The sequence below is a fragment of the Natator depressus genome, chromosome 11, assembly GCF_965152275.1.
Source record: "Natator depressus isolate rNatDep1 chromosome 11, rNatDep2.hap1, whole genome shotgun sequence".
NCBI lineage: Eukaryota > Metazoa > Chordata > Testudines > Cheloniidae > Natator > Natator depressus.
The window spans coordinates 4,740,819-4,766,767 of NC_134244.1; the positions used below are offsets into that span (position 1 = coordinate 4,740,819).

The window sequence follows — 25,949 nt, forward strand, 5'->3', positions numbered from 1 at the left end:
GCTAGTTAATGAAGACACCCTCAAGTCATTGGTAAGGGAGCCCTAAAGTAAGGGAGAAGCAGGAGAGCTGTGGGGAAGTGGCCCAGGGAAATGTAGCAGCTCTGGCAGTAAAAGGCTGGCTGCCAACAGCTGCTGCCATTAGGGTCCCTGGGCCGGAACCCAGAGTCAAGGACGGGCCCGGGTTCCCCGCAACCCACCACTACCGAAACACCTCCTGGGACGGGAAAACAGGCCCCTGTCAGGACAGGCATCTAAACTGTTTTGGCATGAGGCCGTAGGAGCAACAGAGACTGTGGGCATTCTCTCACCAACCTCCATTGCTGGCTTATGATGAAAAGGGCTCAGTAGACTGTATCCCTGGCCCTAGAGAGAGAAGGGCTACATGGAGGCTTGGAGTGAGCCTCTGAGGCCAGCATAAACCGCCTGGAAGCGTGGGACCCACGGGGACAAGGTCGGAGCTCTGCCACAAGAGCTATACACATACACAGTCACATGCCCAAAATTAGTCCTACCGTGTAGGCAATTCTGGCTCTATGCTGTTTAAAAACTGTTCCAGAGGATTGGAGGGTAGCAAATGCTATTATACCTATATTTTAAAAAGGCTCTGGAGGTAATCTGGGGGAGTATTACACCTGTACCTGGCAAACTGGTGGAATAATTAAAAACAAAACAACAAAATACCAGGAAGATCATGACAGGATAGGATCTAACCGGCACAGTTTCTGCAAAGGAAAATCGTGACTCACTAATCTCTTAGAATTCTTTTCACATGTCAATAAAATAGTGGAGAATCAATTGGATTCACTAAAAGGAGAATCAATTGACATAATTTATGCAGACTTTCAAAAGACCTTCCACAAGGTTCTGCACAAGAGGCTACACAAGAAGCTAAGTAGTCATGAGGTGAGAGGCAAAGTATTATCTCAGATCAAAATCTGGCTAGGAGACACAAAGCAAAGAGTAAGATTAAATGGTTAATTTTCATCAAGGCAAAGGATTAACAGTGAGCACCTCAAGGTTCTATACAAGGTCTCGTATTGCTTAATGTATTTATTAAAGATATGGAAAGGAAGGCAAATAGTGAGGTAGCAAAATATACAAATGATACAAAGTTGTTTAGCTTAATCAGTACCAGGGAGGACTATAAGGAACTTCAGAAGGACCTCAATAAGCTAGGTAGATGGGCAAAAATTCAGCAAATGAAGTTCACTGTCAATAAATGAAAAGTAATTCATAGATTATAAAGCCAGAAGGGATCACTGTCACCTCCTGTATAACACAGGCCACAGGAATTCCCCAAATTAATTCCTGTTTGAACTACAGCAGATCTCTTAGTAAATCCACCACAACTCTTGGTAAATTGTTCTAATGATTAATTACCCTTCCTGTTAAAATTGTACACCTTATTTCTAACATATTTCCAGTCTGAATGTGTCTCGCTTCAACTTCCAGCCCTTGGTTTGGGTTATACCTTTGTCTGCTACATTGAAGAGCCCATTATTAAATATTTGTTCCCTATGTAAGTACTTATAGCCAGTATTCAAGTCACCCCTGAGCTTTCTCTTTGTTAAGCTAAATAGATTGAGCACTGTGTGTCTATCACTAAAAGGCATTAATCCTTTAATCATTTTTGTGGCTCTTCTCTGAACCCTCTCCAATTTATCAACATCCTTCTTGAAGTGTGGGTTGAATTGAACTGGACACAATATTCCAGTAGTGGCCTCTCCAGTGCTAGACACAGACGTAAAATAACCTCTCTACTCATACTCGAGGTCCCCCTATTTATGCTTCCCAGGATCCCAGATGCTTCAGAAGAAGGTATAAAAACCCATCAGCAGCAAATGTGGAACAAGCACTGGAACAACTGACCAAGGGTCGTGGTGGATTCTCCATGACAGGTAATTTTTAAATCAAGATTGGAGGTTTTTCTAAATTATCAGCTCTAGGAATTATTTTCAGGGAGTTCTACAGTCTGTATTATGCAGCAGGTCAGACTAGATGGTCACAACGGTCCCTTCTGGCCTGGGAACCTGTGAAACTATGAAAATCTGCACTGGATACTTCAAGAGACAGGTTGCTGGGCTAGATAAACCTGGGGTCTGATCCAGCCTGGCAAGGCTTATGTCCCTGTGACCACAGAAGTGGTCAGTTTGCCAGAAGGGGGAACGAGTAAAAGAAAACTGGGGATAGCAAGAAAAAATGCAGGCGTGCCAGACCTTTTATGGTCCTGATCTTCACCCACCCTGACAGGAGCTGGCTTCATTGTCTTCCAGTGTGTAGGGAGGCTGGGCCTTATGCCTCAGGAGGGGAGCGGAATCAGCCCATCTCTCTCCTTCTAACCGTAGACAGCAGAGAACCCAGTAGCATCAATTCCAACCTCAGCTGCTCCCAGTCTGACTGAGAAGGCTCCCAGGATCTGCACCTGGGAAAGACTAGAACAGGGTGAACTAGCGATGCCTGTGTTCAGCGGAAGGAACTGACAAGGGCTGCTACTGAGGACCACAATGTGCATTAGAATTTGCTGCCTAGGAAATTTGAATACATAGAAAATACACCAGAATTCGCTGCCTAGGAAAATATAACCACTCAAACATACAGGATTAAACCAGAACATGCTCAAAAGCTAAGTTTAACATCCAGCATTTCAGCTTTTGAGAGCTCTAGCTTCTGTTAGGCTGGACAGTCTTTCAGCCTAATGTTTTGCCCCTACAGTTCTGATTTCAATTTTGCTTCATATTTAATGTCATTGATCTCTTTTGTTTTTGTTCTTGTATAAAAGAACTAGAAAAGCCAAGGTAGTTTTCTTTAGCGTGAGGCAACCTAGGCCGCTGAAGGTTTCAGGTTTGATAACTAAAAGCCAAAAATAGCTCAAACTGCCTACAACCTTAACATGCTCTTCCCAAGGCTGGTTGGCAGGCATGCTTCATGTAGTTCACCCATGGGACCACTCTGCCTACTAAACAGTGCTCTGAAATGCTATGTACATATTCCACACAACCTATAAAGCCAACCATGCTCTTCTGCAGCAGCCAGTGCCATACTTGCTTGTGGTCACCCTTCCAAGGAAGGCACTTTAACTTTTCTTGGCAATTTGGTCCTCAAAGAATTTCGGATGTTATCTGGGGCAGAGGGGAGGCTTTTCATGGCATATGTTCCCACCACTACGGATATACATCGTTCCAGTGCCTGTCTGCTTTGTGTTGCAGTCCAAGTGAGAGAAATGGGAGCAGAATGAAGATTGGAGGGAAGGGGTATAGAGGCCAAGACCTCAGTGAAAAAATGAGTTTTCTTCTGGAATAAACTAACAGGTATGAATAACTGCTTATTTTAGCTGAAGAAGATCAGATACTTAGTACCATCTGCAGTTTCACTAGCTAGGTTAATGTGCTTATAACAAAATAGACAATGGCTAGCAATCTTCATGCTTCAGGATTATGACCAGCTGACATCAGAAGAGAATTTCTCCCCTCCCATACATTATTTGTGCTGCAGCAGTACCTAGGAGTGCCACTCATGGACCAAGAGCCCATCGCGCTAGGTGCTGTACAAATACAGAACAAAAAGACTGTTCTTGCCCCAAAAGCTGACACTCTTAAGTCGAAACTCCAGGCACTTATATAAAACGCTGGTAATTTCCCCATCTCCACAAGTTTTATACCACTTCATCCCATAACAAAGGTGTACGTTCCTACAAAAGTCACTGCAGTGAATGTAGTATTCCTACTGACTTCTTTAGAACAGGAAAGGGATCCCTAGCACCAAGAGAAAAGTGGTAAAATTTAGTATTCGGCTCCATGATCAGGAAGATTCCAACATTCAGAGACAGAAAAAGGTTAGCTCTTCCCATATTATTAGCAGAAGAACTCTGCAACCCTTTGGTTCTAGGATATGTCTTCTATGAAGGGACTAAGAATTATCTAGACCATCCCTGACAGGTGTTTGTCTAACCTGCTCTTAAAAATCTCTAATGACGAAGATTCCACAACCTCCTTAGGCAATTTATTCCAGTGCTTAACCACCCTGACAATTGCGAAGTTTTTCCTCATGTCCAACCTAAACCGCCCTTGCTGCAATTTAAGCCCATGGCTTCTTGTCCTATCCTCAGAGGTTAAAATAAACAATTTTTCTCCCTCCTTCTTATAACAACCTTTTATGTACTGTAGAACCTCAGAGTTGCGAATGCCAGAGTTACGAACTGAGCAGTCAGCCACACACCCCATTTGGAACCAGAAGTATGCAATCAGGCAGCAGCAGAGACCAAAAAAAACCCCCAAACAAACAAAAACACTCCACAAATACTGTACAATACTGTGTTAAATGTAAACTACTAAAAAAAAAAGGGGGGGGGGAGTTTAAAAATAAAAGATTTGACAAGATAAGGAAACTGTTTCTGTGCTTGTTTCATTTAAATTAAGATGGCTAAAAGCAAAATTTTTCTTATACATACTAAAGTTTCAAAGCTGTATTAAGTCAATGTTCAGTTATTAACTTTTGAAAGAACCATAACGTTCAGTTTAAAGTTATGAACATTTCAGAGTTACAAAAAACGTCCACTCCCGAGGTGTTCATAACTCTGAGGTTCTACTGTACTTGAAAACTATTATCATGTCCCCCCTCACTCTTTTCTTCTCCAGACTAAACAAACCGAATTCTTTCAATCTTCCCTCATAGGTCATGTTTTCTAGACCTTTAATCATTTTTTGTTGCTCTTCTCTGGACTTTCTCCAATTTGTCCATGAAATTCCTGAAATGTGGTGCCCAGAACTGGACACAGTACTCCAGCTGAGGCCTAATCAGCGCGGAGCAAAGCAGAAGAATTACTTCTTGTGTCTTGCTTACAACACTCCTGTTAATACATCCCAGAATGATGTTAGCTTTTTTTTGCATGTGTTACACTGTTGACTCATATTTAGCTTTCAGGGTAGCAGCCGTGTTAGTCTGTATCCATAAAAAGAACAGGAGTACTTGTGGCACCTTAGAGACTAACACATTTATTAGAGCATAAGCTTTCGTGAGCTACAGCTCACTTCAGTCGGATGCATGCAGTGGAAAATACAGTGGGGAGATTTTATATACATAGAGAACATGAAACAATGGGTGTTACCATATTTAGCTTGTAATCCACTATGACTCCAGATCCCTTTCTGCAGTACTTCTTCCTAGGCAATCATTTACCCATTTTTTACGTGTGCAACTGATAGTTACTTCCAAGAGGAGTACTTTGCATTTGTCCTTATTGAATTTCATCCTATTTATTTCAAACCATTTCTCCAGATCATTTTAAATTTCAATCCTATCCTCCAAAGCATTTGCAACTCCTCCCAGCTTGGTATCATCCATAAACTTTGTTCTCTCTATGCCATTATCAAAATCACTGACGAAAATATTGAACAGAACCGGACCCAGAACTGATCCCTGCAGGACACCACTTGATATGCCCTGCCTGCTTGACTGCAAACCACGGATAACTACCTCTGGGAATGGTTTTCCAACCAGTTATGCATCCACCTTATAGTAGCTCCTTCTAGGCTGTATTTCCCTAGTTTGTTTATGAGAAGGTCATGCGAGACAGTATTACAAATCTTACTGAAATCAAGATATACCACATCTACCGCTTCCCCCCAACCACAAAGCCTTTTACCCTGTCAAAGAAAACTATTAGGTTGGTTTTACACAATTTGTTCTTGCCAAATCCATGCTCACCGTCCCTTATCTTCTAGGTGTTTGCATACTGATTGCTTATTTGCTCCATTATCTTTCCAGGTGCTGAAGTTAAGCTGACTGGTCTGTAATTCCCCGGGTTGTCCTTATTCACCTTTTTTATAGATGGGCACTATATTTGCCCTTTTCCAGTCCTCTAGAATCTCTCCCGTCTTCCATAACTTTTAGAAGATAATCACTAATGGCTCAGATATCTCTTTTGTCAGCTCCTTGTACCTAGGATGTATTTCATCATGGCCTGGTGACTTGAAGACATCTAACTTGTCTAAATAATTTTTAACTTGTTCTTTCCCTATTTTAGCCTCTAATCCTACCTCATTTTCACTGTCATTCACTATGTTAGATATCCAATCACTATTAAACTTTTTGGTGAAAACCGAAACAAAAAAGCCATTTAGCACTTCTGCCATTCCCACATTTTCTGTTATTGTTTCTCCCCTGGCCCATGGAGTAATGGGCCTACCCTGTCCTTGGTCCCATGTCCTTGCAAGGTAATGGACTCAGTGATGCAGCAAGTCTTTTACATCTTGAACTATTACGATCGTAATGATGGGAGAGTTAGAATGAATGAAAGAGTCTCAGGTACTTCCTAGGAGTCCATTCTGTTTCATTTAATACCTTCCTTAAATCCTTTAAATCCTTGTTCACCTTCTTCAGATCTAGCAACTCTGAGTATAAATGTACTGTGCAAGCAGCAGGCTATCCCGTGGGATACCACCATATTGACTTATGTATGTTCACTGTTTGTTTTTAATCCTGGCTCACAGAAGGACTTCTAAATCCCCCTGTGGGCCTGGCCAAGACCATTAAATATCTCTGTAAAATGGGGATACCTACCTCATGGGGGTGTTGTGGGGATTAATGTTTGTAAAACACAGACAACAGAATCACACTTGACATTTATACAGGGCTTTTCACGTTCAGAGCTAGCTTTATTTAAAATGAAAACTGTGTAAGAGACCACCTTCATTAGGCAACCTCCAGTCTTAAGAGGCCACCCCAACAGTCATAATATATCTCTTCCAAAAAGGTAGGAAACAGTCTATCATGAACTGATTTTAGCCGATATGGTTCTAAAGAATGCCAAAATGGGTTGAAAAAAAGGCCCTTGAAATACTGCATTAACCCATTTTTTTAATAAGAAAACTAAAAACCAGCCAGTGGACAACATGGATATTTGATATAAAAAACACTCAAAAGAATGGATTTGTAGCCAGTTATATATTATTTAAAATTATAAAAAAATATTCTGGGGGACACTAAGGCTCTGGTGATTCGGCCAACAGTCTATTTGCTGCCAATCAGCCCCAGGGGAAGCCAGCTCCAAAGGATGCTCTCAGATTTTGGCAATTAATTGATCTTTAAATATTCATGGTAAATAGGCCCAATGGGATGGGATGTTAGATGGGGTGGGATCTGAGTTACTACAGAGAATTCTTTCCTGAGTATCTGACTGCTGAATCTTGCCCATATGCTCAGGGTTCAGCTGATCGCCATATTTGGGGTCGGGAAGGAATTTTCCTCCAGGGCAGATTGGAAGAGGCCCTGGAGGTTTTTCGCCTTCCTCTGTAGCATGGGGCACGGGTCACTTACTGGAGGATTCTCTGCTCCTTGAAGTCTTTAAGCAATGATTTGAGGACTTCAATAGCTCAGACATAGATGAGAGGTTTATCACAGGAGTGGGTGGGTGAGATTCTGTGGCCTGCATTGTGCAGGAGGTCAGACTAGATGATCATAATGGTCCCTTCTGACCTTAATATCTATGGATCTACGAAACTCATTCTGAACTCAGTGTGGGTGGCCATCATCCACATGTGACCCAAACGTGGGGCAATGAGAGAGTAGGGTAGAGAGAGTGTTCCTGTGTGGCCAGGAAGGGAGAGGAGACACTGTGTTACCTGAACCTGGAATCACTCTATAAGAAGTGCAGACATTCCAAATCAAAGCTCATTTTAAGCATAGCCCGAGTCTTACAGATTACCGTTGTCTCAACCTCCTTCCATATAGTATGCTTATGTTAACAATAACAAGACGACATATTTTTAACAATGAATAAGGCGTTAACAAACTAATCCCAGAAAAAGTGTTTGCAGTATAAGTCTATCACAGGATACCATGACCAAGTAACTGGTTCCAAGCAGAATTCAGGTGTCTTCTCAGTCCTAACTGAACCACTTACTTCACTCTGGTTGCTTGTGGCAAGCACTGTGTGTAGCAATATATCTTTTGGAATACCATAATCATCTGTGCTGAGTACTTTCAATTTTTTAACTCTAAAAGATTCCTCTGAAGCTTGTTAGCAATTAGCTGCAATGCACAAGAGGGGAACAAGTGACTCATTCATTGTGTTAGGATTGAGATAGCTAAGATAAATGCACCAGTTAAAGTCTGTGGAGGACCTGAAGGTGCATCAAGCAGAGAATGAGGCCTTCAGGTACATTAGGAGAACATAACAAATGGATGGTGATGGTCCTCACTGAAATAGGCAGAGACTGAAGAGTAAAATGAAAGATAACTTCTAAACAACGCTGTTACTGTCTCATGCTGGGAAAGAGGATCCAAACAAGAAAAACAAAAGAATAATCACTGATTGGGATATACTGTGACAAATCAACATGATGGAAATATTTTGCTGTGTACTGTAGACTCAGTTTTATATTTTGAGCAAATACATTATGAATCTGTGGACTGGAAATATTTTAAGTTACTCTTTTTAACCGAAAATACCTACTGGTTTTCCCTTTCCTGATTTGACAGAGACCATGAAAAGTGATGTCTTTCTTCCTTTATAATTAGGAAGCTACTGATTTACTCTTACTAAAACTTCCTCTATATTATCTTGTGATTTCACTCCGACCTCCATACTTCATTCTCTCCAAATAATACACCAATGATGTAAGACACCAACACTGGCCCTCACTAAAATTTAGTGGTGGTTAGCTGGAATCTGAAATACCATAGTAACATTACAATATTGAGAGTGAAACAACTTCTTTTTAGAAAAAAGATTTACTACAGAAAATGTACAGAAGATTGAAATAATCGACATTAAGTCTTGTACTAACTGCAGTTGATTCAGCTCTGAGGTTTATGCCAAATAGAAGTGCCTTTGAAACTGCTGTTCTCTCTCAAGAAACCTCTACCAACAGAAGAATGGATGATGGATCTTCTCTTCAATGGCTATTTTATGCCCCCTGCCACAGAGTTCTTCAGAGGTCCCCATATATTGTCCAGCCACTTACATCATGTCCAGCTGCAAAAGAAAATGATAAATTTGGAATAAGAGGCACTGGCTTCAAGTTATTGCTCTCACAGGTTAGGTAGGGATGGCAATCAGAAAAAAAAGTATGTACAGCCTAACGCACTTGGATACACACTTTATGATAAAATATGAAAGGCCTGTGGAATACTCGTACTCTATGTGTCTTCATGAATGAGCAGAGAATCAGCCAAAACTGTATTACCACGAAGTCGTAAATGCAATGTATAGATTTTTTTTTTAAGCTACCCAGCACAGCGCAAATGAAGAAAGCTTCCAGCCATGAAAGTTCTAAGACTGGATAGACTATTGTCTGAAGCCTTGCAGATATGTTTCATTTGTAATGACTCCGCATGAAAAAGGGGAAAAAAAGAGGCTAAATTGTTTATACATAATAAACCCATTAAATGCCTGAATTTCCGCAAGCCTGTCTGTACTAGGTTAATTGAGCAGATTAAAATATGTTTTTCTTAATGGTTTTTATTTTTCAACCCACACAAATAGCTGCTCTACAGCTCAGGCTTTCCAAAGTGTTGTTACATTAAATTATAACAATTTGCTATCAAAAGAGTAGCCTGAATGGCTTTTTTTTTTTTTTTTTTAAACACTGGGAAGGAGAGGATTAATCTATGTAAACAGCGCAAGTGTAACAGCACAGCCCAGTGCCTGCCATTATGACACTACTATCTGGTTACATTTACAATAGCAACTAAGTATTTCATAGGGGTTCCTTTGTGCCTTAATTCCTTATGTGTTTTCTAGGACACAAGTCCATGGCAAGTCCTCACCCCTGTTGCTTTTAAAAATCTTATCCCTCTCACTGAAACAATCCAACTACTTTAATCATAAAGCCATATCATGTCTTCATGATACTTACTAAATCATCCACATCACCACCTTCACCAGCCATTGACGGAGCTTCAGCAGGTTTTTCTTTGGGGGCCAAGAACTGAAAAAAAAAAAAAAATTCATCTGAGTTATGGAGACAAAAGTCAGCCATTTAGCATTAAATGAATGGAAAGTATTTTGACAGGTGTAAACAAAACAAAACAAAAACCCACATGAGCTGAGAATTCCATATAGAAAGACTCCAATAATTACCGCTGAAGTTTTGTTTGAGTTTTCATCCTCATCACCAACCTGTAGCACTTTAAAGTCAAATCTCAGAAAATTTCCTCAGGACTAAGGATGAGGGGTGCATATATACAGGGAGTTAAGATAATTTTATGACCAATAATGTTTGAAGCTATGAATGCTTAAAAACAGCAACAACAAACAGACACACGAACAAAAAAAAAGTTACTTTTCCCCTTCATAATAATTTACACATATGCAAGTCTACAGACTAGAAATTTTTGCTAAATAAAATCCAAGGACCAAATCCTGGTTCCACTAAACTCAATTAATTACCTGGATCTAAACAAAACCTCAAACGTGTAGGTGGTTAGAATGATTTTCTTTATCAAATAGATCTTTACATAATGAATGTGCCCAAACATTAAAAAGAAAAGGAGTACTTGTGGCACCTTAGAGACTAACCAATTTATTTGAGCATAAGCTTTCGTGAGCTACAGCTCACTAGCTCATGAAAGCTTATGCTCAAATAAATTGGTTAGTCTCTAAGGTGCCACAAGTCCTCCTTTTCTTTTTGCGAATATAGACTAACACGGCTGCTACTCTGAAACCTGCCCAAACATTCTATCTCACTAAGCCAGTGCAACTCACTAGATGCCCTCCACTTAGCGTATCATATCATAAAAAAAGGGTAAAGATAACTAGCTCAGATGCTATGATAATGAGGTCCATATATAGATAGCTCCTAAAGTGTAACTATCTCTAAGTTATTTCTCTCTCTTACTATTTGTTCCATTACTTTATAAGGGCAAGAAGTTATCAGCAATAATAGCAAAGAAAACACAAAAACAGAACATGACTTAAGTGAATTGTGTTCCACAGTCTGAAGATCTTACTGTTAGTTAATATTATTTTAGCAATTATCCTAATGGAAAAAGTGGAAATCCCCTCCTTCTCCACAGCTGGGCCACTTAAAAGAAGACTGTACATAACACTTGAGAATATGTATCTGGGAACAACCCTGCCCTAGATGAGAAAGTGGCAGTGGAGATGGACTAAAGCATCTAATATTACAGGAATTTTTCCAGCATTGTCTTCTGTAATTTAAGGGTACTGCAGCAGTGGCTCTAGGTAAGAAGCAAAAGGAAAATTTTTGTCTGAGAAGAATTAAACTTAAAACAGAAGGGTTGTAAGTACCTTTTTGAATTTTTAGCTGGTTTTCATTACACAAACACAGCTGGCTTCTGAAGCAGATCTCTGATTATCTGAGGACTTCAGATTTAATAATTTTATTAAGATAATGTTGAAGTAAAAAGAAAACGGTACAGAGTTTAGGCATAGAAGTTTCTGGTTATCAGGGAATAAGGTACAGATTATCAAGGGGTGCGAAATTCGGTTTAGGAGCGGGTGGCGTAAGGAATACATAATCTGCAATCTCCCCGATCGGAGGTAAAAGTTTAACGGGTCAAAGTACAGACATTGAGCTATGGGGGTATGTTGTCCATATAATGGCTATGTTCAGGTGTGGAGTATAATGAGTGGATACGATGATGAGGATGGATCTACCCTCATTTGGTGGGATTTAATGTTCAGTGAGTTTATGGTTCCAGTTCATATGGTCCAATGGAAAAAGTCTCTCAGTCCCTTTCCCATAGTTGATGCACGATGTTGTACCGGCTCACTACAATAAGGGGGATCATGTAAGTAGGTAGGTGAGATAGATACAGTGGGGGATTAATGGTGCTAAATATCTCCATTCTCCCTTCATCTGAAGTGTCAGATGTGTAAATAAGGGTAACAATAAATAGACAGGTTTCAGAGTAGCAGCCGTGTTAGTCTGTATTCGCAAAAAGAAAAGGAGTACTAGTGGCACCTTAGAGACTAACCAATTTATTTGAGCATAAGCTTTCATGAGCGACAGCTCACTTCATCAGATGCATGAAGCTCACGAAAGCTTATGCTCAAATAAATCGGTTAGTCTCTAAGGTGCCACTAGTACTCCTTTTCTTTTTAATAAATAGATACAAATCAGAGAGTTAAAGTAGGCGGAGGTGGTAGAATGCCCCTTTTTTATATGATCTGAGCATTATCCATCACTGTTAAGACAGCACTTCATACTTAGGCCTGGCCTACACTTAAAAGCTAGGTCTACATACCTACATCAATCAGGGATGTGAAAAAAACACATTCCTGACCAACAACTACGTTGACCTAACCCCCAGAGCAGACACAGCAGTGTCGTGGAAGAATGCTTCCATCAACTTAGCTACCTTTGCACAGGGAGGTGGTGTTTCTACACCAACAGGTAAACCCCTTCCCTGCTGGGTCTACGCTACAGGGTTCTGCTGGCATAACTATGGCAATGCAGCTATGTTGATAAACTCTCTGCAGCGTAGCCATACCCTCAGAAGAAGCAAAAATGTGTTTTTACAAAATGTTCCAGGAACAACATAAATCACAGCTCTGGAAAGGGGAGGAAAAAAGGATTTCAGCAGTTACCCTGGCCTTCTAATATCTGCTGAACTCTGCTACCATCCCAGGTAGTAATCTAGTCCCTCATTCTCTGAACCCCCTAATTCTAAATCCCCAAGGAGAGTGGAAAAACCCACACACCAGAAGCATATCTACTGGTCCCAATTTTTTTTAGGTCTCTTCCTCTGACCCACTCTCCCAGCTTCAGTGTATACAGAAAGTTAATTTAGAGGGAAAGGACCCTGTATCACATCCACCAGAATAAGAAAGAAATGTGATGTCACTTTTTAATCATTTTTGTATACAATATCCACCTTACTTGTCTCACTATCCAAAGGTTAGATCCTTTTTACATTTGAATAGCAGATGCCGAGAACTGTATAGAAACTTTATTCTACATCATAACACATTTAACATACACTGCTCAACTTATCTTATTGCCTTTGTAACTGAGGCAACACAAATAGGAAAAGGTTACAGAGCTGGAAGGACTACACAGTGCCAATACACTATGCATTCATGCACGTTTTCCTACTGGTTTGAGTCTGGTAGTATAGAACACATATAATCAAACTAAAGTTAATGCTACTGTCAGCTTTGAAAGGGTTTTTTCACCAGAGCAAATCCCTTTTTACATAGTTAATTGACATCAGATAGGATCTGTGAGAGTTGCACATTTGTTCAGAGTTCTCAGAATTAACATTTTACTCTAAACTAGGTGTAAATAACACTTTACAATCTAAGGAAATCTGAGATGAAAATTTGCTTAGCAATAACCTGAAGCTTTAAGTTTCCATCAAGTACTAAACATCTGCAATTGATTTTTTCTGACAAGATCTGTTTTGCATTTATGCTGAAGCAAATTACATATAATAGTTGTGCTGAAATCCATTATCTTTCCCAAAGCAACCAGAAAAAGCACTTGGCAAGTCTGATCTATTAACCTATCATCTCTATGCTCTAAAGAGTAACTTCCCATCTGCATCATTACAGAAAAGACTAGACAATGAGACCATTTTTCTCAATGAAGGAAAGTAAGGAAATACACTAGAGCAATATAGTTTATCTAAAAGAAAAAGAACCCCAAAGGCGCTGCCACTGTATTGAATAGCCTTCTGCTCTAATTTTCTCCCTCATGCAGCATTCATATACAGCATGTGCCTTACATCTCATGCTGTACTAATGTATTCTGGGACTTCTGAAGCTACTCACATAGTACCGAGTACTCCTGAGCAGAGGTTTTTGTGTTCTCGCCTAAAACAAGGCACTGCCTTGGTAGCACACCTCTCAACCTTCAAACTTACCAGTGCAAGACACAAGCAATCAAAATGTGTGACAAATTACTGAAACATGGAACACCTGTACTTTGTTGCATGTTGTGACATAACTGACATTAGTGGATTTTAACTATAAAATCTATTTCAAAGTATATTTTCTCAGTGTGTGAATCAAATGAACTGTTTTTTGCAATTTGTTACAGGTGGGGATTTAAGGAAAAGGGCCTTGCATAGGATGCTTAGAATCTGGAGAACAATAAAATGCTGGGAATCAGGACTCTCCTCCTGGGTTTGGGAAGGGGGTGTCGTCTAGGGTCAGCGGTGGTTACAGACAAAATAGCCAAGCAAATAGATTTGGCACATTCGTTCTGAAATATAGCGCGGCTGAGACTTGGGTCTGCCATGCTGTAAAACTCTGATCTTTGCTCTATTGCTAGCTATGCCAGAACTGTGCAACATCTCAGTTAACTTATCTTAAAAAATTAGAGGAAATTAATGATAGTTGCCTGCCTTCTATGGTAAGGATATGAGGCCATGGTTAGAAAGGTTGAAATGCACCAATGAATAGGAGAGGTGAGACCTGAACTCACGGTCTACTAGCCATTGTCCAATAGATTACTTTGATGGGGAAGCCCTGTTTCTTGCTCCTCCAGAATATTGTTTCACTTAGTGGTGCAGTGAGACAAGGAGCCCAAATTGTTTGCAAGGCAGAATGTACTACAAAATGTATCTGTGAGCTCTGACTGTAGGATAATGGTTAATTGCAATGCACCACGTCAGCCAGATCTGAGTTTAGTCTACACAGGTTTCTCCCTAGTTTAGATGGGAAGCCACAAGCAAAGACCTATTACTAGGCTTTGCTTCTGTGTTGTGTGTGAATGGATGCATGGTATTGTACAGCCACGGCAAGCTCAGTGTTTCAGCCAGTGGTTGGTTTGTTGTGCTTTCTTTGTTAGAATAGAGAGGGCTTTAAGAACTGAAAGGTAACTTCATGTAGTGTATATTATGGACACTAGGGTTGGTTTTGTTCTAGACAATGAAGTTCCTTCGGAGTGAAATGTTTAAGTAACTAATAAAACTAATAACTAAATGCCACCTCTCTCGGTACATGGGGCTGGGAAGAGAAATATAGTTTGCATAGTTATGTATGACCAGAAAAAGGCCATGGACCCTTCCTGGCTGAACCAATTTCTTGACAGCTTTGACAACTCTAATCTGTATATGTGTTAGCTTCAGTGTGTTGGATTTTCCTATTTCGTTATAGTACCATAGCATTTCATTGACCCCCTTTCTATCAACTTTTCTGTGTTTTTCCTCATGTTAAGTGAGATGTGAATATGCCAAGGTCATCTTAAGGTGCACATATGTCTCTGCAGCTGCTTCAGGTGAAAAGGGACAGTGGTCTCCAGAGTACAGCCTCACATCTATTCACTAGACATGAAGAATCTACACCAAACCCTGCTGCTTAATAGTATGAGGCTTGAGCAGTTCCAAGCAGTTCTTTTTCAGCTGGAAAGTTGCTTTCCAGCTGAAATGTTTAGGGGTTTCAACCGTGGAATCTGTACACAGAAGCCCTCTCCCTCTGAAGCTATGTTTAAACCATGGATGCCAGCTGGGTATAAGGATTTATGTTCATCTTCTTGAAGATAAATACAAAAATAGTTCTTGATTCAGCCACCACTGTATCTACTTTCCCTTCAAACTGCCTTTCTGCCTTCACTGGAACAGGCTGCCCTGCATGCCCCATTCTGTTCCTTATGCTAACTGCAGTGCTTTGCACCTTCATTGCTGCCAATATTGTTATGCATAAGGAATACCTTCAAACATTTAACACCTTTTGTTTCCAGTGCGCTGTTGTGCAACATTTACAAAAGGGGAAACTGACACACAAAGGTTGTCAGTTGGTCAAGGCCACAGAAGTCAGTGCCAGAGCTGGGATTAGACCTCAGAAGTTCCTGATTTCCACACGCATGCTCTAATAACTAGATTACACTTCTCCCAGATCAAGGAGGACGTCATTCTAACAGGTTTCAGAGTGCCAGAAGCCAGCAACAGTCCTGTACATACTAACAGCCTGTTGCCGCTCCACTAAACTGAGTTCCTGAAGTGTTTCGTCTGGAAAATATGTCTAGACAATAACACACCCTGTCTGCAGGCAGTCTGAAACAATATAATACGGTGCGCATTAAGGGAGAAATTTCCCCGAGTTGAGGCCCCTTAACTTCTATTGTCCAAGGACTCCATTCTCCATTCATCCAGGCCCTATTTCGTTCACTTAAAGGTTCGTCCAGATAAGAAAATGGCTTCTCTGGAATAGCAAAGGCTTTATACAGATAAGTAAAAGTTTAAAAGCAATACCTTTTTGGCTTCCTCGTGAGTCACTGAACTACCTTCTGCTTCATCTTTGGAGATCAAAGAGATTCCATCTGAGGAAAATCAAATCATATCAAAATATCATTATAAAGCTTTACCTGAAAACCACTCAATGTTATAAATGGAAAGTGTTTCGAATTCAAACTTCTAAATGTGTCATCACTGACAAAAATAAAATAAAAATAATCTCAAATTAAAAGGACACGGTAGTTTTCACAGGTGAGTCAACTATGGTGACATACAAGTACAATTAATGCATATTTATACTTTACTGGAGGCATCCATTTAAGTAACTGGATATATTATGACAAATTATTGGGACACTGAAATCACAGATCAAATATGAAATCTAGGGAAAAATTATACTTCAAACATACAGTAGACCCTCCAACTTCTAATCATCCAAGAGAAGTTCACTTCTGCCACACAAACCAATGTTTACAAGACAGATTATGCAGAAAACACTTTATCTTCCCAATATGCAAATCTCAGATAGTGCAGCTTGTATTTGTAAATTCTTCTTCCTCCCGAAATTGTTCATCTTGCTGGAAATTCTGGTTTGTACTATCTGTAAATTATTACAACAGAACATACCAGCATGACTTTGGTTGGTCCAAATTTCCATTATGAACCCAGTATTTTCAAAAGGTTTATTATGTGTCTAATTAAACTTCCTCAAGCCTGTTTTCTCCCTCCCCAGTTTCAACTGGATATGATATTCTTCGTGTGATGTCCTAAGCTGTTACTGTGCACTGCTGAACAACTGCTATGCTCTATCCCAGCAACGGCTGGATTTCAGCAATGGGTGCAAGTTGCCTCTATATGTAGTTGGGAGTCCTTCTGTATGAAAAGTGCTATGCAAAAGCAAATTATATATTACCATACGTAAAATGAAAAGAGGCAACTGTGCATTTAGAGTATATTTTCATAAGCACTCGTGCCAAGTAAAGGGAAGACTATTTAGAGCATCAGGTTTTTCATGCTCATAAAAATCCTCACTTATTTGCCTAGTCCATCCAAGTCTTTTAGAAGTCCAAGTCCATTTGCTCCTAGTCCATCCAAGTCTTTTAGAAGTATGCTGCCTTCCTCCTCAGTTTAATCATCAGTGCATCATGTTACTACATATTCCTTCCTGCAGGTCACTCTTACATCACTGAAATATGTCACTGATCACTTTGTGTATGAGTCTTCTTTGCAGCTTCTGCCATCTGGGAGAGCCTTCCTCTCTCTCTCCAGTGCATCAGCTCTCCGTTTATTTTAAAACGTATCTGAAATATTGTCTCTTCCTTGCCCTGCACCATTTAATTTTTCTCTCACTGTGCTATCAATTTACCATTGTAACTGAATTTAACTTGGTATAGCATTCTGAAATACTGTTTATATGAAATCAGTGCAAAACAAAGCTATATAGTAACGAAAGACAAGTTTTACATGGTATGCACCAACTCTCTACACTAGAAATGCTGGTCTGTGTTCATTTTCAGCGTCCAACTGCTAACATGTAGATTCCCCTCACACAATTTACCATTTGAAGAAAAATTGTGTGGGAGATGCAGAGGGAGAGTCAATTGTCATCATACCTTGTATCAGAATCTCCCAGAAATCAGCTAAGGTTTTGTCTTCCACCTTTTCTTTCAGGGCCCGGAGGAAATCATTAAAGCACTGCACCTCTGCCAGCTGGAAAAACAACAACAAAGATAATTCAGAAAAATAAAGTTAGCTTAATACCAAAGAGCTGTAATCTTAATGTATCATAAAGACACCTAACATGGGGAACAGGAAAAAAGACATTCCAAGCCATTGCACATTCATCTAGCTCCACTAGAACCAGAGCTTCTAATGTGCAGGGCGTCACAAAAGAAACCGGTTTCAGAGTAGCAGCCATGTTAGTCTGTATCCGCAAAAAGAAAAGGAGGACTTGTGGCACCTTAGAGACTAACCAATTTATTTGAGCATAAGCTTTCGTGAGCTACAGCTCACTTCATCGGATGCATTGAGCTGTAGCTCACGAAAGCTTATGCTCAAATAAATTGGTTAGTCTCTAAGGTGCCACAGGTCCTCCTTTTCTTTTTACAAAAGAAACTGCATTTCACAAAGCTGCACACACTCTTTTGTGACTAGTTTTGTCTAAGAAGATATTTGGAGAATGGCACATTTCTCCTTTGCAACCACTAGGTCTCAGGTATTGTCTTTTCACATTAAGAAGCCACAACAGTATCTGGTCCTTATTCTGTTGAGGCCAAAGGACCAAAACAACATTAAAATCTCTTTTAAATTTCCAATGTGGTATAATTGACTTAGGTCTGTTGATCTTGTCCTGTTGCTAGCTTGTCATAATCGCTGAAGGAACATAGTAGGTCTGCACATTATGCCCTGACATCTGACACAGAGTAGAGTTTTCGCATATTATCATTACCTTAATGGCCTCCTCTCTGAAAACTCTAATACAGTTGATGCTCTTCATGTAGTACTGTAAACCTTTAGTTTCCAAAAACTGTTCAATGCGGTTTATCAGCTGCTGGCTCACTGGAAGACAAAGAGAGGGAATGCATGCTTTCAGAAGGAAGCAAATCCTTCTGTTTAGCTGGCTGTACTTTGCCTGTTTCTCCCGAAGTCTGTTCTTCCGTAACTACAGCACATCTATTGGTGAAAAAAGTCAATCATATCAATGTTGCATCAAGCTGCTCATCTCACCCAATAATGGAGTCCCTACTCTCAGATACAGAAAATAATCTTAATTTAATATATAAAATTTCTAACAAATCCCAATGTGGCTGAGGCAGGAGAATTTACAACTTGAGATCAAGAAAACTAGCACTGACCCTGCTTGCTTGTTGGACAGTAGAACTGGAGCACCTACTATCAGAAAGTTGAGAGAGGCTGTTTTACTTCACTAAGTATAATGCCTAAACCACCTATGAAAGACACACATTTCAATGAACATGTTAGGTTTTCCATAAGTGGTATAATGTCATAGCTGCAGCAACAGAATAATCTCTGGTTGCTAGACTCTCACTTGTGGATGTTACTAGAGATATCTTATTACCAGGGCCTTCTGAATACATTTTAGCCCTCAGTACAGTCATCTTAATCATTCTTCAAAGTGGAACATAGTGTAAACAATACCAGGGAAGATGTGTCTATATATCTACATTTACATAAATTGTGTGAGAGAGAAAGAGACAGAGGGAAGGAGAGACAGACAGACATGTAATGGTAAGAACTGGAATACCAATTGAATCCTCACTGCTGAGTGACTCAGAAGGCAGACAGTTGTAAAACATATTGGAAAATGTGAAAAGTAAAATGCCAAAAAATAAAGACAGTGGAAGTCCTGAGTATTCTCCCACATTTTGTTCTTTTACTTGCTTAATGGTTAGTGAAAAATATTTGCCCAACTTCATCTGCTGTGTACATACACCCCAAAAAGGTCATGGTGAGGATGCCTATTCATTACCTACAGACATGGGCAATGGGACATAGCCAGGATAACTCTGACAGCTAAGCAGCAACTCTAGTAATCAGATGAAGGATTTCCCTTTGCGTAAGTTTAGAAAAGGCTCAGATTAAGTTACAGTTTTGCTTTTCTAGTTCTTCTCCATATGTTATACTCATTTGGCGAACTTCTGCATTTTACTGTAATACTGTTAAATACATAAGATTCCCAGTGATAAATGATGCTGTGAAGTACAAAATAGCAGAGATGGATGAGGAGAAGTTATTTAGTTTTCAAATTCTGAAGCATTTCATATTTCATCTACAACACCAATGAAACTAAAACGCAAGTACAATATATAACAAGTCCCAAAAAACATTCTACTTAGACTTACTTACTCAGCAATGTTGTATTTTAAGGCTTGTTTATCATAAGTGCTGTTCAGTCTGCTGAAGCATACATTATATGTACATACTTGCAAGTCCCAATCCATTGCAACTCAGGATAATAACTAAAGCAAATGATAATGCTTTTATAATTTCCGTTAATAGCTAATAAAGACCATCATCACTAGAGTAGTCATTATAACATACAAACTCCATAACCAGTTACTCAAAAGGTCTGCTAGAACTGAGAACATATAGGGTATTTTAACAGGTGCTTTCAGGAAACCACAGTCCAAGCATACCGTCAGGCTAAAAAAGAATTTAAGAAGTAAGTGTAACTAACATGTCTTATTTCTATATATATTTGCTAGAATAATCATATATTAGTTGCTTCCCTCTTCTCCTCCCCCTTCATTCTGATTATTTGTCTATCTTAGGCTGTGAGCTCTTCAGGGCAGGCATCATGCCTTCTTTATTTGGACAGCACTCGGCACACCATGGGAACTACTGGACATATACAATAACCAATACATTATTCTCTCTTGTTACTTATGATGCATACCCCAGTCCCTCTGATGGGAAGACAGGATTTTTCCCTAACTCTCTTACATGCAGTAGACATAAGCTTGTTATATGACAACACATGGTACTGATCTTCCATTGGATTATCTCATCAAAGCAGTGGACACCAACCCCAAGGTGTGCTGAGGCAAGCTAGAGCAGGGGTTCTCAACCCTTTTCTTTCAGAGGCCCCTCCAACATGCTATAAAAATGCCACAGCCCACCTGTGCCACAACTGTTTTTCTGCCTAGCCAGTAGATTAAAAGCCAGGGCCAGCACTAGGGGGCAGCAAGCAGGGCAACAGCATGGTTGACAACCACTGAGCTAGAGCACTGGGAAAAGCCAAGAAGGGTAGCACTGGTAGACACGCTGGTTTAAGTTTGGAGTCAGAGAAATACAGAAGATTCCAGAACTGTTGAATCTGTATTCTACTCCCCTTTCACTCTTCTCCAGACTCTAAACCACATATGCAACTAGCCACCGGTTTCATGTTCTGCAAAACACTCACCTGAACTTAGTTTAAAGGACAATAGCTATTCTGACAAAGGTTGAAAAACAAGAGGCACCCCACACTCTCCCCATTATCTGTTGAATCTATGATGTCCATAGAGGAGGAAATGTACGATGGTTCTGTACAATGCTTGGCTGATGGCACAAAAAATTGAATTCAAATACACAAAAGGCTCACCCCTCCTCCACACAGGATGGTCACAACACTTATTTATTTATTTACTTTACCAGTAACTAACAAACTAAATTGAACTCCACAAGTTAAGTCAGTCCATTTTTTCATGCTTAACGATTTTCTCATTAAATGTTCTAATTTCTTACAAATTGCACTAATAAAAGCAAGTCCTGCTGTTTTTTTTCCCTCTCTCCTTTTAAATGCTGCCTTTTCATTGATGTGTTAAATTAAAACCCCAGGCACTAAGAGAGTATAATACGAGTCTTTATTGTCAGAATGATTCCTGCACACTGCTAGGAATTATCAGACACTTCGTTTATTCTTTTACATTTCTTTCTCTCTTTTTTTTTTCTTTCTTTTTTTTTTAATTTCTGTAGCATTGTTAGGCATCAGAACATGGAATTTTACATGTTAGAAATCTTGGACTGCTACTTTGTGAGATTTGTCCTAGGGGACTTAAAAAAAACCCAAATTGTGTCATGATGCAACTTTATAATGTGAGGAAGGGGCCGTACCATAGTTTTAAGTGAGAGTCTTTTAATATGATGGGAGAGCCTGGTCAAAAACAAGTCTGTCCTCAGATAGAAGAGCAATGATTAATGAATGTTACATGCAAGGACACAAGTGTCCCACAGTCCCTGCTCCGGCTAGTCTACCTAGCGATTGATTTTAGGCTGCCATTAGATAGATAGAGCAGAATACAGTAACTAAGGACTGCACAAAGTCGTTCACAGTGGATTCTGCTCTTTGCCTCTGATAGGTTTGACAGTTCCGCTTGTTATTTCTTTCCTTTCCTTCTCCTTCCCACCAGCCCCCGCTTGTGATTTCTTGGTTTTGGTTGTCATGGGAAAGCCTTTGTGCTTTTGGCAAAAGATGAGTTTTGCAACATGCTCTGATAAGACTCAGGTGTCCCTTCAGTCTTATCTCCTGCTGTAGGTCATTCCACAGATGGGGGCTCTTGGCTAAGAATACCTTATCTCTGGCCTCTCAAGCTTCATCCTGGACACAATTAGCTGAACTGTCCCAGAGAAGCACAGCTGTCTTGGTGTCTTTTGATCGGAGAGTTGGTCTCTGATGTACCATATATGGGCCCCAAACACTGAGGGCCTTTAAGAATGGACACCTTACCTGATCTGAACTGAGAGCCTTTATCCACTTCAGAACATTGGTGTGATACATTCTTTTGTAATTTTTCTATCTAGAGAGAAGGACTACTTCATTTTGCAGGAGATGGAATTCCTGTGTTACCCTGACCTGCAGTCCCAGTTGTCAGCATTTTCCCTCTCACCGCCAGAAAGTTTTGGTCTTCCCTACTTCTTTCCCATGGTACAGCTGATTGGGTTATATAAGGAATTGCATGATTATATGACGGGCAAACTACAGAATCAGATATTAGAGAAGGAGAAGAGCAACTAATTCATCCAGTCCATCTCTCTGTCAATGGAGGAGACATTCTCTGTTGCAAGATACATTTACTAGTGCTTCTACCTTTAGTGAAGGTTTCAGAGTAGCAGCCGTGTTAGTCTGTATCTGCAAAAAGGAGGACTTGGGGCACCTTAGAGACTAACAAATTTATTTGAGCATAAGCTTTCGTGAGCTACAGCTCACTTCATCGGATGCATTCAGTGGGGAAAAAAAAAAATGCATCCGATGAAGTGAGCTGTAGCTCACGAAAGCTTATGCTCAAATAAATTTGTTAGTCTCTAAGGTGCCACAAGTACTCCTGTTCTTTTAACCTTTAGTGAAATACGCCAGATCGACTCCACTGAAGACTGCTGTCCTCTTTTTATCCACTGCAAAGCAGCCCAAGCTTGCTCACGCTGCCCTGACATGGAGGGGTTATCCCACTGCTGAAAGTGCAGGTCAATTTCTATATATCTATTCATTTCAGCCCTTGTCCTCCTTGCCAACAAGGGTACTGACTGGCATCACCTGAGATGGTTGTTTTGTGGTCCTAATACAGTTCTTAGTGAATAAGATTCCATATCAAAATACTCACCATCAGATGATAAAACTTATCAGGCACTATCAACTAGAGCTAGTTGATCCACAGATGAAAGGCTCCCTTCCCCATAACCAATCTCCTGAATCATCCAGTGCTCCAATCATAATGATTTGTAAGAAATGACAGTGCTCAGAGTAAGAGCTCATCAGTTACAGGAACTACGAAAAAATATTGAACTGTTACACCATGACGATCATCAATTTGTAACTCAAGCACGTGAAGAATTAGATTCTAATTGGAAAACTGTTCTGCTTTTCAAAGACTTCCATCATCTCCATCATCAGGTGTAAGAGGTGGCATTTAATTTAGGAATGGTTCCACAAACTTGACCTTCAAGGAATTCTCAATTCCTGTTTGTGGGCATGGCTACACTTGCAGATGTAGAGTGCTGTGAGTTAAACCAGCCCTCAGAGAGCACAGTAGGGAAAGCGAGGCAGTGTGTCCACACTGTCAGATTCAAGCGCACTGGTGTGGCCACATTAGCAGCTCTTACAACAGCCACAGAGAGTAGTGCATTGTGGTACCTATCCCAGCATGCAAGTGGCTGCAACGTGCTTTTCAAATGGAGAGTGGGTGGGGAGTGTGACAGGGAGTGTGTTGTGCGTATGTGGGGGAAGAGACAGTGTGTTTTGGGGGGCTGAGAGCATGTCAGCATGCTGTCTTGTAAGTTCAGACAGCAGCAGACCCCCCTCTCGCCCGCCTCTCTGTCTCAAACACAGCATTCCACAGTAATGGTTTGCTTTATCCCACAGCAGATAAGCATGCCGGCTGTCAGAAACGGAGCTTTGAAAGGGGATATCCGCATTCCTGCAGCGATTCCAAAACAATGACAAGAGTGGCCACTTGACTTAAGGAGATTATGGGACATTTCCGGAGGCCGATCAGAGTGCAGTAATGCAACACCTCGTTCACACTGACGCCGGGGCGTTTCAGCCAAGGCGCAGCAAGCTTTATGCTGCTCGTGGAGGTGGATTAACAGGAGCACTCCAGCTGCAGAGTCCAGGCGCTCTAAGTGCCTTGCCAGTGTGGACAGGTCGTGAGTTAAGGCGCCCAGGGCTGCTTTAATGCGTTCTAACTTGCAAGTGTAGCCAAGCCCACAAGGCTCTCCAAGTAGTTTCTTGCACAATGCAACTACCATACCTCAGTAAAGTGTCACCTTAGCAGGTAAAATCAATCAAGCAGTAGCTACTTTGTTCCAAGACAATAAACATACATACAAGTTCAACTTCTAAAGTCCTCAAGCCAAGTAGTTAAGAAGTAAGAACTGCACTGCTTTAAAGACGCAGTAGTGAATAAACACTGATATATAATCTTGTATTGTGTTTGGGCCAAAACACAATACAACATAACAATGCTTGATTAGATATTGAGGAGAAATAGACTACATACAATGACAGGTATAACTGGTAGCAGCTAAGCGACTGCATTGGGTGACCAATAATCTGCAGATAAGAGGCAGATTTACAGAGAACTTCCAAGCAATTTAATACACAAATCTTCTAATGGCTTAAGTATTTTCATCAAATCAGTCATGGATTTTGGTATATCTGGCAGCAAAGTCCAAACTATCTCTGATATATGAAAGATACCTGGGGTGGTAAGCAAACAGGTGAACTAAAATCAAATACATACCAACAAGAAATACTAGTGTCTTGTAATAAACCTTAAAAATCTTTGTTGCACTTCTTTATACAGAGATGCTTATCAAGAAAGTACCACCCCAGTTTGAACATTTGCTAAATTTCCAAATCAAATCTATCATCACAGCAATTCACTTACTAACATGAAACAATCTGATGTAAAACCACCTGGATATAATTTCTACTTATGAGAAGATTTGCAAAGCTATGGAAACACTATGAGTCTCCTAGGCCTAGCAGGATACTTGCTGGGATCTATACATGGGGATGTAATGCACTGATTGACTCTCTAATGTCATTTCTCTGCAATGTCTGGGAGTAAGAAAAATTGACAACATTGCAACAAGCAGAAAGACTCAAAGAGTGATAGTGGTATTACTAATTCTTTCTAGGCATTTCTACAGTGCTCTTCACCATAAATTCCACAGCTGTAATTGCAGCAATGCCTCTTTACTCGGAGAATACTGAAAGTTCTTCTAATCTGAACTGATTGCTGGACATCAGACACCACATTGCCAGAACCAGCATGTGTTTTGGCCACAATGGAGGCTGTCAGATAAGATTTTTGCTGCTAAACAATTGCAAGGAAAATTCACAGAACAAAACAAAGATCTTTGCACATTCTTTTATCAATCCAACTCAAGCCTGTCAGCAACCCTAGTCTCTGGGGACTTATAAGAAAATATGGCTGCCAGGATAAGATGTCCACTATTATCCAACAACTGGAGAATAGACAGCATGCTTGTAAAAGTCTATCCAGGTAAAATGATGTTCAACCCTTTTGGCACTATAATAACGGCAGGGTGCATAATGTCCCTGCTGTGTTTCAGACTTTTCTTTGCAGCAACGGTAGGTGAAGCAACTCGTGATCTATCCCTGGAGTAAAGACTAGATTTCACTCAGACAAACTAATCTATTTTATTTGCATGCACTGACAAAGTTGTCAGAAGCCCTTATTAGAGGAACTGCTCTTTGTGGATGACTGAGCACTTATAACCTACTCTAAGCAAGACTGCATACTATGATATATTTGTGGCCATGAACAGTAAACAAGAGAGTG

At 40.3% G+C, this 25,949-nt stretch overlaps 1 protein-coding gene across 1 annotated transcript in view; it reads right to left on the reverse strand.

Annotated features, from left to right (window-relative positions):
* Positions 1 to 5,017: 5,017 nt before the first annotated feature.
* Positions 5,018 to 25,949, reverse strand: part of XRCC5 (X-ray repair cross complementing 5) — a 75,734-nt gene continuing 54,802 nt past the window's right edge. The window contains exons 17-21 of the mRNA XM_074967046.1: positions 18,593 to 18,702; positions 17,757 to 17,853; positions 16,162 to 16,229; positions 9,858 to 9,929; positions 5,018 to 8,974 (exon numbers count right to left, since the gene is read on the reverse strand). Of these exons, the coding sequence (XP_074823147.1) occupies positions 8,960 to 8,974; positions 9,858 to 9,929; positions 16,162 to 16,229; positions 17,757 to 17,853; positions 18,593 to 18,702 (362 nt within the window). The 3' untranslated portion in view covers positions 5,018 to 8,959. The remainder of the gene's footprint in view (positions 8,975 to 9,857; positions 9,930 to 16,161; positions 16,230 to 17,756; positions 17,854 to 18,592; positions 18,703 to 25,949) is intronic.